Source organism: Acanthochromis polyacanthus, chromosome 11 (genome assembly GCF_021347895.1).
Source record: "Acanthochromis polyacanthus isolate Apoly-LR-REF ecotype Palm Island chromosome 11, KAUST_Apoly_ChrSc, whole genome shotgun sequence".
Taxonomy (NCBI): Eukaryota; Metazoa; Chordata; class Actinopteri; family Pomacentridae; genus Acanthochromis; species Acanthochromis polyacanthus.
Genome location: NC_067123.1, coordinates 24545579 through 24557772, shown reverse-complemented (window position 1 = coordinate 24557772; position 12194 = coordinate 24545579). Strand labels below are relative to the sequence as shown.

General features: G+C 41.3%; 2 protein-coding genes across 2 annotated transcripts; one reads left to right on the top strand and one right to left on the bottom strand.

The window, feature by feature from the left end:
* Positions 1 to 558: 558 nt before the first annotated feature.
* rbbp4 (retinoblastoma binding protein 4) lies at positions 559 to 7289 on the top strand. Its single transcript, XM_022197812.2, has 12 exons — positions 559 to 770; positions 2129 to 2279; positions 2377 to 2522; positions 2691 to 2864; positions 3012 to 3127; positions 3314 to 3474; positions 3614 to 3740; positions 3943 to 4020; positions 4277 to 4353; positions 5233 to 5290; positions 5384 to 5494; positions 6355 to 7289. Exons 1-12 carry the CDS (start codon positions 755 to 757, stop codon positions 6415 to 6417), a joined length of 1278 nt encoding a protein of 425 aa, XP_022053504.1. The 5' UTR covers positions 559 to 754; the 3' UTR covers positions 6418 to 7289.
* Positions 7027 to 11783, bottom strand: sync (syncoilin, intermediate filament protein). The gene is made up of 6 exons (XM_022197811.2): positions 11570 to 11783; positions 8847 to 10430; positions 8550 to 8764; positions 8222 to 8429; positions 7973 to 8097; positions 7027 to 7885 (listed from the first exon to the last, which is right to left on the bottom strand). The coding sequence occupies exons 2-6, from the start codon at positions 10365 to 10367 to the stop codon at positions 7840 to 7842; spliced, it is 2115 nt and encodes a 704-aa protein (XP_022053503.1). The 5' UTR covers positions 10368 to 10430; positions 11570 to 11783; the 3' UTR covers positions 7027 to 7839.
* Between the last annotated feature and the right edge of the window lie 411 nt (positions 11784 to 12194).

Genomic DNA, 12194 nt, shown 5'->3' with positions numbered 1-12194 from the left:
ATGGGCAACATCTCCCACCCACTCTATAAAACTGAGGACAATCTAAGGAGCAGCTTCAGCAACTGACTGATACAACCTCACTGCTCCAAGGAACAGTACAGGAAGTCATTCCTCTTCACTGCAATAAGACTTTTCAATGTACCTTGCGTCTGGCAGATCACAAAAGCGCTTTATCACTTTACCTGCTGATTAAACCGCTTTGCCTACTGGACACTTTACATTCTAAACGTCATATCTGTAAACTCATCTGCACCTTCTTATGTCATTTGCACATCCAAGCACATTCTCATTTGCACATTCTGTCACTTCATTCTGTAGATTTTTTCTATATTTTATTTCTATTTTGTTTTACCTTCACTTTATACCCTAATATTCTGTGTTGCCGCATTGTTTGCCCCTTTATTGAATATCCATGCAGCTGTAACAACTTGGTTTCCCTCCAGGAATTAATGAAGTCCTAACTAATCTCCCGCATCACTGCTGCCCTCTGCTGGTCAGCACGAGCTCGGCTGCTGCGCTGTGATTGGTGGAAAGCTGTCCCTCGCGCTTGTACTGAGCGCGCGAATGCTCCCACTTCTTCTACAGCCGGCTGCGCTGTTAGCTAGCAGTTAGCTTAGTGTCGTTCACACTATGGTCTAAAAAGCACCGAGGCGGTCAGCTAGCACACCAGAGGACGGCCTGAGACAAGGCTCACTGCTACCGCATCTTAGCAAACCTCGCGTCTGTTTTCTCTCTGCTACTAAAGATACAAACGATGGCGGACAAAGAAGGTAACGTGGATTTCTTTGTGGTCAGCAATAGAAACGGCGTCATCTGACATGTCTGAGCTAACTACCCGCTAGCTTACACAGCAGCTAAGACAAGCTGCTATATCCCTCATGCTAACCCTTATTAGTCAGCACAAGCTATGTAAAATTGCAGTGTGTGAAGGTTTACACCCTCGATTTCAGTTTTCACAGTGTTTTCTCACAAGTTGGTTTAATCTTGTGTACTAATCAGAACACAAAGGGTTAGCCTGGCTATCGTACAGCGTCTATTAGGTATGCTAAATGGTGTAGCAACATAGCCAGGAAACTTCACCGTGAAATGTCTCTCAAAACACTCATCCTGTGACACACTGAGGATTAGTCAGGTCGGCATTTAATTTATGGGACCTTTACTGACCTGTAACTTCAAGCAGTAGTTGATAAAGCGGCGCAACATTAGCATTCGTTCATATCATGGGCTATAATTAGGGATTTCTGAAGTGGGGGCCTTGTCCAGTGAAGTTTGGGCTCATAGACCAGACAGCAGATAGGAGAAAACGGCACTATTTCTTTAGTTGAAAGTAGCTCAAGTGAAAACTGTATATATGACGCTTTCTACATGTGCTTTGCTCAAGGGAACAAAGAAAATAGTTTCTAGGCTGTTTGCAGGTGAACGTTTTCAGTGTCTTTTGTTTTTAAACTAACACTTAAATTCCCTTAACCTGCACTGTATTGGTTAAATATCATAGTCATTGCTCTCAAATTCGGTCTTATAACTATTTGCATTGTCAGGTACCACTACAAACATTTTTTTTGTTTTATTTATTATGTAGTGTTTAATAGTTTGGATGGCACAAAATTTAAACAATTTTGACGAACGAAAATATCACCCCTGTGTATCAATTCATCCAGCACACAAAAGCCTTGTTCCTACTGTAAATTACTAAAACTACATATGATCACAATGACAGTGTATGTAAATAATTCATAAAGTTACCACTGGATTGCTCTGCTGTGTAATGCTGTAGTTGTTGAACAAATTCAGGAAAATAAGGCAACATTCTTCATTTGCCTGTTCAGTGCATAACAGAATCAGAAAGAAAATTACAAGTGTTATGTTAGTATGTGAGTTAGCAGTCTTGTGTTACTGAAGGAGAAAAAAAAGAGCTACAAAGCACGTTTTGAATGTCAGTAGGGTGAAGCTCATCTCTGATGGTCTCCAGACCAATTTAATCCCTGGATAAAACCTTGACTATCACAGAGACACACATTTTAGATGTCTTATTGTTCAACTAACAACCTTAGTTAGTAAAGGCTATAGCTATATCACACAAGTGTTTGTAGTCATTGTCACGGTTCTTTCATTACTTTGTCCACTCCAGGTGGTGCATTTGATGATGCAGTGGAGGAGAGAGTGATCAATGAGGAATACAAGATCTGGAAGAAAAACACTCCCTTCCTGTATGACCTGGTCATGACCCATGCTTTAGAGTGGCCCAGCCTCACTGCTCAGTGGCTGCCTGATGTCTCAAGGTAGAAACTTTTACACAGTGGGACAGGAGTGATTCCTTTTTTAAAACAAATATGCATATAAGTGAAAATGATTAAACTTTTTTTTTCTTTTTACCAGGCCAGAGGGGAAGGATTACAGCGTGCATAGACTGGTGCTGGGCACTCACACATCTGATGAGCAGAATCACCTGGTTATTGCAAGTGTCCAGCTGCCCAATGATGATGCCCAGTTTGACACCTCGCATTATGACAGTGAAAAAGGAGGTTGGTGACTTGTTCTGGGACTTCCAACTTTTTACTTGTATTTATAGTAGGACCTTGCAGTGCATAAAATGTGCACTACTTTTGATGTAATCTGAATAAATATAATAAGGTATTGCCTTCATAGTGCATCTGTATAGTACGAATGACTTTCCTTGCTTTTTCCTGAAGAGTTTGGAGGCTTTGGCTCAGTGAGTGGCAAGATTGATATAGAAATCAAGATCAACCATGAAGGAGAGGTGAACCGTGCTCGCTATATGCCCCAGAACCCCTGCATCATTGGCACTAAGACTCCCACCTCAGACGTGTTGGTGTTTGACTACACCAAACATCCTTCCAAACCAGGTACATAGATCACATACAGTATTACAAGTCACTGCTGAAGGTGACATGTTGTTGAACTTTTTGTTCGTATCATGTGGGGTAGTTGTCAAATTTTTAAAGTACTGAAAGGTGTTTAATTGGACAGTGAATTCATTTTGATCTCCACAGATGCTTCTGGAGAGTGTCACCCTGATTTGCGTCTCAGAGGCCATCAGAAAGAAGGCTATGGTCTCTCATGGAATCCAAATCTGTCAGGCTCTCTCCTGAGTGCATCAGATGACCATGTAAGAGACACTTCTAGTGTTATTTTTGAGATCTAATATCAGGCAGCTTTCCATATTTTGGAAATTTTATTGCACCAGTAATATTAGCGGCAAACATTCTTGCAATAAACTCATGCAGCTTTCATTAAATTCAGAAATGTTCTGAAGTAATGAGGTGCTTATATCTCATCATTCTTTTATCTGTAGACGATCTGCCTGTGGGACATCAGTGCTGCACCAAAGGAGGGCAAGATAGTTGACGCAAAGACCATCTTCACCGGTCATACTGCTGTGGTGGAAGACGTCTCTTGGCACCTGCTTCACGAGTCACTCTTTGGATCAGTAGCAGATGACCAGAAGCTAATGATGTAAGAGTCACACTCACAAGACAAATCCGATATGCAGATGAAGCCGTTCACTTGAAAAGTTATGTGAGCTGGCAGAGTCATCTGTTACATCTTAAATAATGCTAAAGGCTGACATCCACACTGCCTCTTTTCACTTTAGCTGGGACACTCGCTCAAACAATACCTCCAAACCCAGCCATGCAGTCGACGCCCACACAGCAGAGGTCAACTGTTTGTCATTTAACCCTTACAGTGAGTTCATTCTTGCCACTGGCTCAGCGGACAAGGTAATAAAATATACCACCACATCTTATTTGTCTTTTTCTTCATCAATACAGAACTTGCATTATACCTCTGATGTCATGTGCCTTTTATAACATTTTGATGAAATGAATATCGATGATTTTGTTCCTGTTATGCAACTGCAGTGTTAACACAGAGCGTAAGAAAGTCTGGCAGGTATATGTAATGCCTCTTTCTCACCCACAGACTGTGGCTCTTTGGGACTTGAGAAACCTGAAACTGAAGCTGCATTCCTTCGAGTCTCACAAGGATGAGATCTTCCAGGTGAGGTTTATGTTGAATGGAGGAATTTTGTTAAAAGAAGGTGGCAGGACATTTTCTGTCAAAATCTGAGAAGTTAAGTTAAAAGATGAAAGATGTGGTAATAAATCTATCTACTCGATAAATAATTCAAACAACCAGGAATGCACATGACCCTGACATTAACTTTTCTAACTATTTTCTTGTGATGAGCATATTTTACGTCTGAGCGGAGGTTCAGGTTGACCAACTTCAGTATTTTTGACTGTCTGGCTTTTAGGTTCAGTGGTCCCCTCATAATGAAACCATCTTGGCATCCAGCGGAACAGACCGTCGCCTCAATGTCTGGGACCTCAGGTGAACAACTTGACATTTTATGTAGTGATGTCCACTGACCTGTAAGAAGCATCTTTCCCCGATCTTCCTTCAGCTCTGCTGACTTTATGTGATTGGCCTGTTTTTTGTTTTTGTTTTTTTGTCCTTTCTTTTTTGCAGCAGTTCTGTGATTTTCTTTATACTAATTAATCATGTTTAGGGGTTACAGACATCTCTTGAAGATGTAACATACAATTGGGGATGCATGATTACGGCCAAAATGATATTCAGGGTCATTATTATTTATCACAATTCATTAAATTTAGAGCAAAATTACTTGTATTATACTTTCACATTTGAATAAACAGATCACTGCTTTAATGTCTGTGATAATTAGAAATCTTTGCATCATAAAAGTTTTTTTTTTTCTGAATTCGGTGTATCCCTTAAAGGTAAAATCTAAATACAGTTGTACCTACATGCCTCACTTTCTGAACATCTACGAATAGACGGACACTACAATTTACCAATGTTCTGTAATTATCTCAGATGCAGACAAAGACAGACTTTAGCTATGCAAGTACCGATAAGTGAGCCTCTACTCTGTCCATTCAGTTAAAGCAACCTATCAACTGAATTAGACGTGACCAAAAACAAGTTGAAAAGAGTGAAATAAGTCTATGTAAAAATTTAGCCGTGTTGCAATCGTGGCTTTTTCCCTACATGGGCTAATTTTTGTATGTGTTCTGAGAGAGAAACACTCATTTTACATGTCTGTATTGCAGTCAAACATGTTTCTTAAAGACTCTAAACATTCGAATTGCAGCATCAACGAGATGCAGTCGTAGCTACATCCAGTGGGACCTGTGGGTTTAGTCATATTGTATCATGGTTCATTAACTGGTTTATTTTCTTTTTTAGTAAAATTGGAGAGGAGCAGTCTCCAGAAGATGCAGAGGATGGCCCGCCTGAGCTACTGGTGAGTTATTGAAGCCTCCTGATGTTGGGTGTCTGTTCTGACGAAATCATCCTGTGCTGATCCATAGCTTTGTCCTGAATCATTTTGTACTAGTTTATCCATGGAGGCCACACAGCCAAGATCTCGGACTTCTCCTGGAACCCCAATGAGCCCTGGGTTATCTGTTCCGTGTCTGAAGACAACATTATGCAAGTCTGGCAAATGGTAAGGCAACTGTGATCACGTTATACTAAAGCATGTCACCCATGGATAGTGAAAGAATGTATTCATTGCTTTCCACTCTATTGTCTTGGAGAAAATTGTGTTGCCTTAAAGACAAGATATTACATTTTCTAGTATCATGTTGAGGTCACTGGTTGTGCATCAGACAGGCATCTGCTGTTAAGATCCCAAGTCTTCTATCTAAACAATAATATGCAGAGCAGCCAACAGTCAGGGAAAAATCATATGATGAGAGGTTCCTGACATTTCAGTTACCAACTACAAAGAGAATATCTCTGCTAAGAGAATGCTTTTGGCATTTGAAGTGACTCAGTAAGAGCAAGGTGAAGAAGTGGAAGAGACAGTGATCAGAATGGTAAGTTTACTTACCTGTTTGTATATTCTGTTAGTAATCCTTTTCATACTAACTCTTATTTGTCCTTTAAGATTGTACTGCCAAAAAAAGTCAGGACAGTCAGCAGTTAGACATGTAGTGGGTCTAATTTGGCTCTTTGAGAACCTGATGGCAAAGGCACCAGATTCATTTCAGAAGTAGGGGGATCAAAAGGCATGCACACATTTTTGTTTTGCTGTCTGAGGCTGTGTTATATTCACTCATGTAAACAAAGTTCTGTGCAGCGGGTGATAGGTCAGCCAGCAACTATGATACTTCATTTGATATAGTGTCTTAAAAGTAGTATGGGACATGAGGGTAAGGTGTCTGGCAGAGTGGCTTTTTTTAGCAGCCTGGCCTAACTGTGAGTCGTCTTCCTGGTTTTATTGCAATCCAAAAATTGCTACTGACTTGTAAATATGTGCAAAGTATTTGACAAAAAAGACTGACACAGTGTTTCTCCTTTCAGGCTGAGAACATCTACAATGATGAAGATCCTGAGGGTACAGCAGACCCTGAGGCCACAGGCTAACACGCCTGCCTGCTGTGTGTATTTACCTGCAGCCTCTTCACAAACCGTCACATCAGTCGTTCGATGCAGCTGTTTCTTCCATCTGCTCTGCTTCACCAGTGGGACACTGTATGCTGCAATACTGGAAGGAGAGTAATCGCTTGTAGCCATTTCTGCTTTTAGAATACTCCAAGTGAGGGCCTCTTCTTTCATTAACTTGCTGCTTGAAGGATGTCACCCATGTTTTTTGCAAATTACCGAAAATGTATATTTTTGTAATCAAATTGGCTCTTCCTTATTTACCGAAATTATTTACAAAATATGTCTCAAATAAAAAAAAAACAAATTCCAGAATCTAAAGAGGTGATTATACTGACAGCTGAATTTTCCTGGAAAAAAATGTTAGCAGTAAAATGTTAGCCAGCACTTGACACATTGCACAACATAAACAATGTTTCCATTGTGCATTTTATTTACATTTTGAAGCATTCAGAAATGTTGAGGGAAAATGGAAAATATGGGGGGAAAAAACCAAACTTGATTGGAAAACCTTTTCCAAATCGTAGTGAACATTTAACTTACTAGACTGATCAGCTGTTATGGTTTCTTTCATTGTTTTTGCCTCCGGACAGCATGAAACATGGCCAGTACCAGCTGACATGAAACAATAAATGTTCTGGACTGTGATTGTTACACCAGCTGTTTGAATTATATTAGAGTGAATCTGTATTTGAACTGTATGCGTTTCCATTTTCCCTTGCCTCATTCATTCATAACTCACTTAATTGTTGTCGTATAGATTAGTGGTTGCTTTTTTTTCTATGTTTAATATCTTGCATTTGTACAGTGAGACCATTCTTAATAAAATGTCTTCAATCTCTCTTTGCACTTCACGTATTGTCAGTGTTTTTATATGAATAGTGTTTACATAATTATTAAATGGGTCAGTGTGCTGGTAATCCTGGAAGTATTTTTAAACAATCTGTTCTGACCCTTTTAGTGAAAGCGCCAGTAATGCCTCATACACTCTCCTCAGACCCGTTTGTGTCTGCTCTGACATCTTGGTGTTCCTCTTTATCTTAACCTTGTTCTTGCTGTATTACTCAGTCCTCACTGTTTAGTTCCTCAGATATGTTGCCCTTATAAGTACATGAAACCCTCTGTTCTTTAGAGACTAACATTAACTCACCAGTCCCACTCATAGTGCGCTAGACCTTTATCCAGAACAAAAGTCTCTACAAACTGCAGTCTACTTCATCTATACAGACTTCTAAAAACAGTTGTCAATCTTAGTTTTGACATGCTAACAACAACGTGTCTATATGTGTAAAGTGCAGTAATTAAATCCTTGAAGTTCACTATGCTGCAGATAAAAAATAATGAAAACTTTGTAAAAGAGCTTTTTCCCCCCTTTTTTAGAAAAACAAAATCAAGACCATAAAATCATGTTTTCTCCTCCTGGTCACACTTGTGGTCCTCAATGACAGCCCTGTAACAAGGATAAAAGTAGTTATAACTGCTGCCTTAAAAGCTTTTGTACTATAAGGCTATTGTGCAGACAAGACAAATAACTCACCTGTAAAGCAGGAGTTTCTTGTTAAGTCTGTCTTTCAACTCCTCCATCTCGTTGGTGTTTCTCTTCTGAGTCTTTAACTCCATCTTCAGCTCTCTGCTCCTCTCCTCCAGAAAATGCACCGTCTCCTGAAAGGTGAAATTTCAGTGTTTTGCACATTTGAACCACCTCTTCCCAAAGTCCCCCAAACATCTGTGTCTCCCTTAGATTTTATTTCATATTTAAACACCTCATTCTTGACATTTTGCTTACCTTGTACTGTCCCACATCCTCTCTTCTCTGTATGTGAATTAGTTTGAGTTTCTCCTCTAAGCAAGCCTTCTGCAGCTTCAGTTTTTGTATTTCCTCCCTGAAAGGTCCCAGCTGGGCCTTCAGCTCCTGAGCCTGCTCTTTGGCTTTCACCAGTGCACCAGCAGTTGCCTCTCTCCTCTTCAGCAATGCCAGCAAAATGGGCTCATACCTGGAAAAGCAAATCACTGTATCATTGCATTATTGAGCCTAGAAATGCAATGTCACCAAATGCCCGTGTGTTCGGTGTGAAAACTGAGGTTTTAGCTTTTAGTCAGGTAAAATCAGGTACCTCTCTTCAAGTGCTTTCAGCCCACCCTGCACATACTGCTGGATGTCTCCACACGAATGCCTCCTGCACTCAGTCAGCTCCTCCTGGGTGTTCGAGGTCAGCAAGGAGCTCTGAGCTTGAACCTTTGCTTGTAGATCTGAGAGCTGTTGTTTCTGGACTGATTTGAGCTGGCAACCCTCCTCTGTCAGTTGGAGCACCAAGGAGTTCAGATTCTCCTAGAAGATGAGAAGAATGAGATTTTTACGTGAACATTTGTTAGCAATGTGCCACACAGATGATTCCTTAATAAGATCTAACCTCTTCTCTTTTGAGCAGCTCCATCTCACGGCGCTGGTTGTTCAGGGCTGCCTTGCTCTGGGCACAGTCCCTGGCCATTGCAAACAGCTTCCTCCTCATCCTCCTGAGCTCCTCCTGTAGCCCCTGTCTCTCCACGTTAACCTTCCACGTCCTCCTCTCCTCCTCTGCCCTCTCCTCCTTGAGGCTCTGTATCTCCTTCTTCCTCTCCTCCCTTCTACCGGTTTCTTCCTTCTTCAGTATGTTCATCAGTTCTGTCACTTTGATATCAATCTTCTCCTCTGTCTCTTCTTCCTCCTCACTTCTTCCTTCTCCTTCCTCTTGGTCTTTTTGCCCTCTCAGTTGCAGCACTTCCATCAGCAGCTCCTTCCTCCTTTTTTCTAACCGCTCTACCTCCTCTATGCAGGCCTCCATCCTACTCCCCAGTTCCCCTAATTCATCCACATCAGATCTCACATCAGTAGTGTCCATGTTGACTTCATGTCTGTCTTCACCTGACAATTCATTGTCATCTACTTCAATTGCAGTTATGTCTCCTTTTGTTTCTGTGCCTTCATTAAACACGTAACCTGTCTTCATCCCCTCACAGCACATTGGATCCTCTATTGTATCAAAAGTCATTGCTGCTCTTGGAAATCTGAATCTCTCCGCTGACAATCCCATGTTTTCATAACCAGGTAAGGGATTTTGTGCGCTTCCATTTGTTGCTGAACCTATTGTCATTCTATTCTTGCTATCTTTGGAAGCTGTATCTCCTTCCATGTGTTCATCCATCCACATTTGTAATTGCATCGGGTGAGTATCAGGCTTCAGTGGTCTCTCCTGCTGAATGGGCACCAGTGTTGTACCCCTATAAACATGAGGATTCTTACTGATTTGTACGTATTCTTGGCTTTCATCTGTAACCCAGTCCTGTGGCTCAAAGTCCATGCCAGTCTCTTCCATACAGTTCTCCAGCATTGCCAACATCCCCAACAGTTGCCCTTCATACTCCACCATGGTTTCACTCAGTTTGTTGCCTGCTGAGGTAAGAGGCATGTTGGTCTGGCGAGAGACTTCTGTGGTCCCTCTACGCTTGTTGATGATGGCGCCCATGCTTTGTGACTGACTTTGTGCTGGCTGGCCGTCCGTTCCAGCTCCATCCATATGTGTGTCAATGTAGCTGGTGGAAAGATAGGCTTGGGGAGATAGACATGTTTCCCCATAGCTTTCCATTCTCACGTCCTCTCTGCCCAGACTGCCACTTGATTCCCTTAGATTTGTTTCTGCATAACTTTCTGAGAAGTGAGAGCCAAAGGGGAAACCTGTGAGCTCCTCACAGCTTTTCAATAAGTCATCCATCTCCTGCAGGTATGGCTTCATTAAAGCAGATTGTTTAAACTGTTGTTCTGTAAATGTGAGTCCAGATAGGTTTGCGTTGCTCTCTTTTTCAGCCATGGTGGTTCTGTCTGGATCACCTTCCTCCTCTTTGATGAAGAGTGGCTCAAACCCAGTAGATGAAATGTTATCATCCAGGTCATCCATTTGTTTAACGTGATTCTTGTGGACTGTTTTGATTCAGAAGTCTCCTTTAGAACCGTCTCATCCCTTGACAGAAGCAGATGAATGATGTTAGACAGCGTAGTTGTTGTATATTAAGGCTAATAGCTGTAGATGCGGGTATCATGTTACATATCACAAATAGTAGACCTGGTCTGCACTGATGACATGCCAGTGTAGGTATTGGGTTAATATTTTGGGCAGACTTGTTAGCTATGCTGGTGCCATTAGCACATGTGAGCATGTTGGTGCAGCAGGCACATTTTAGCAGAGGGTATGATATTGACAGCTGTCCCCTTAGGCTAGATGCCCAGTCACAAACTCACTGCTTGGCAATGGTCAGACACACACCTCGGACAAGCCTACTCATGCATTCATTCCACTCATGCAAACCGCAACACTACTAATATAAACACACAGAGACGGCTGTTGTCTGAAACTCCAACAAAATGGCATTACACAGATCACATTAGCAAGCAGACTGTCAAAACATGTCATTGTGCCTGCCAATGGATGGGCATTTGGACTTTCCCCTGGTGAATAATACAGCCGTAATTTTACCCTTTGAGGTGTTTGCCAAGACTGACCAGAGACTCTGCAAGAGTGAATTCATCAATTTGACCCAATAGTGTCATCAGACAGTGATCTGTAATGTAGAAAGGGCATGGAGGAAAAGTGGGACACTCATGCAATAGCTACTGTTATTTAGCCAGAACCTCCACCAACAAAGTTAAACTCGCAACTTGTGTGTTCATATGAAACTAGGCCAGCTTATGTAGATTTTAGAAGCCAGCAAGTTTGTTCTTCCTTTGACTTTGCATGGCAGACCAAAGGTCTGGGAATGACATGACAGTCACCAGCTGTCTTGCTGCAGGACAGGCATTGGCACAAGACACATTCCTTTTGAACTCCACCACCCATAGAAAGTACTGGCCTACATTTAATGACTGCTCTGAGCATAAATGTTTTTTCCTCAGTCAGCAACAACAAAATTCAAAAAGCCCTTCACTGTGAGCCTTATCTGACACAACTTTGCAATTGTTTGAATAATACAATAATGCATTTACTGAAATGTTAGGAGACATGAATGGTTGGTGTGAAAATGTTTTTGTGTTTTTAATTCAAATTTGATCCGTGTCATCAGCAAAGCCACAGATATGTTAACATCAAATATAAAGCATATATACCTGTTTCCTGAGTCCTTGTGCTGTATCCTAATGAGAAATCCGTTGGGCAAGAACCAAATGGGTAAGTTGTGGTCCAAACGACAAAGCAAAGTGAGCAAAGAATGAGCGGGAGCAGTGAGTGCAGACAAATTAAGAAAGGAGGGGGTAAAGACAGTTGACCCAGCCTCCTCTCTCTCAGTCACTGTGCTGCTATGTGTGACCATGACTACCTCAGATGTGTTTAGGTTTATTAATAAACACTGGGAAGGGAGAAAGAGGAGCTGCAGCAGGCTGTTTCAACCCTTGGGAGGGATAAAGGATTTGAAATGGATCTGGAAGAGTTACACCTGGTAGAAACTTGTTTTGTATAAAACCAATTTGTCTAATTTTGCACTTACGCAAGATGGAAGAAGGCCTTATGGTTACTGCTTTGAAAGGTTGCTACGTTTTTTTGTTTTTGTTTTTTGGCCAGAAATCATGAGTTATCTTCCAGTATCCTGCTGGTTTTCAAAGTATCTCAGTGTTTCATTTGTTGTAATGAAAACAAGATGCTAAAGTGAATGCTTAGTATTCAAACATGTGCATTGGCACAACTTAGTTTTAGTGAATGCAGTGAGACCAGACCAGTTACAGCACAAAATTATGG

Excerpts from the sequence above, each read along its gene's own strand:
- sync (XM_022197811.2), bottom strand. The coding sequence starts at position 10,367 with ATGGATGACCTGGATGATAACATTTCATCTACTGGGTTTGAGCCACTC. Across the intron at positions 8,765-8,846 it reads AGCTGCTCAAAAGAGAAGAG|GAGAATCTGAACTCCTTGGT; the intron begins GTTAGATCTTAT and ends CTCATCTTCTAG. Across the intron at positions 7,886-7,972 it reads AAGAAACTCCTGCTTTACAG|GGCTGTCATTGAGGACCACA; the intron begins GTGAGTTATTTG and ends TCCTTGTTACAG.
- rbbp4 (XM_022197812.2), top strand. Across the intron at positions 4,354-5,232 it reads CTCAATGTCTGGGACCTCAG|TAAAATTGGAGAGGAGCAGT; the intron begins GTGAACAACTTG and ends TTTCTTTTTTAG. Across the intron at positions 5,291-5,383 it reads ATGGCCCGCCTGAGCTACTG|TTTATCCATGGAGGCCACAC; the intron begins GTGAGTTATTGA and ends ATTTTGTACTAG.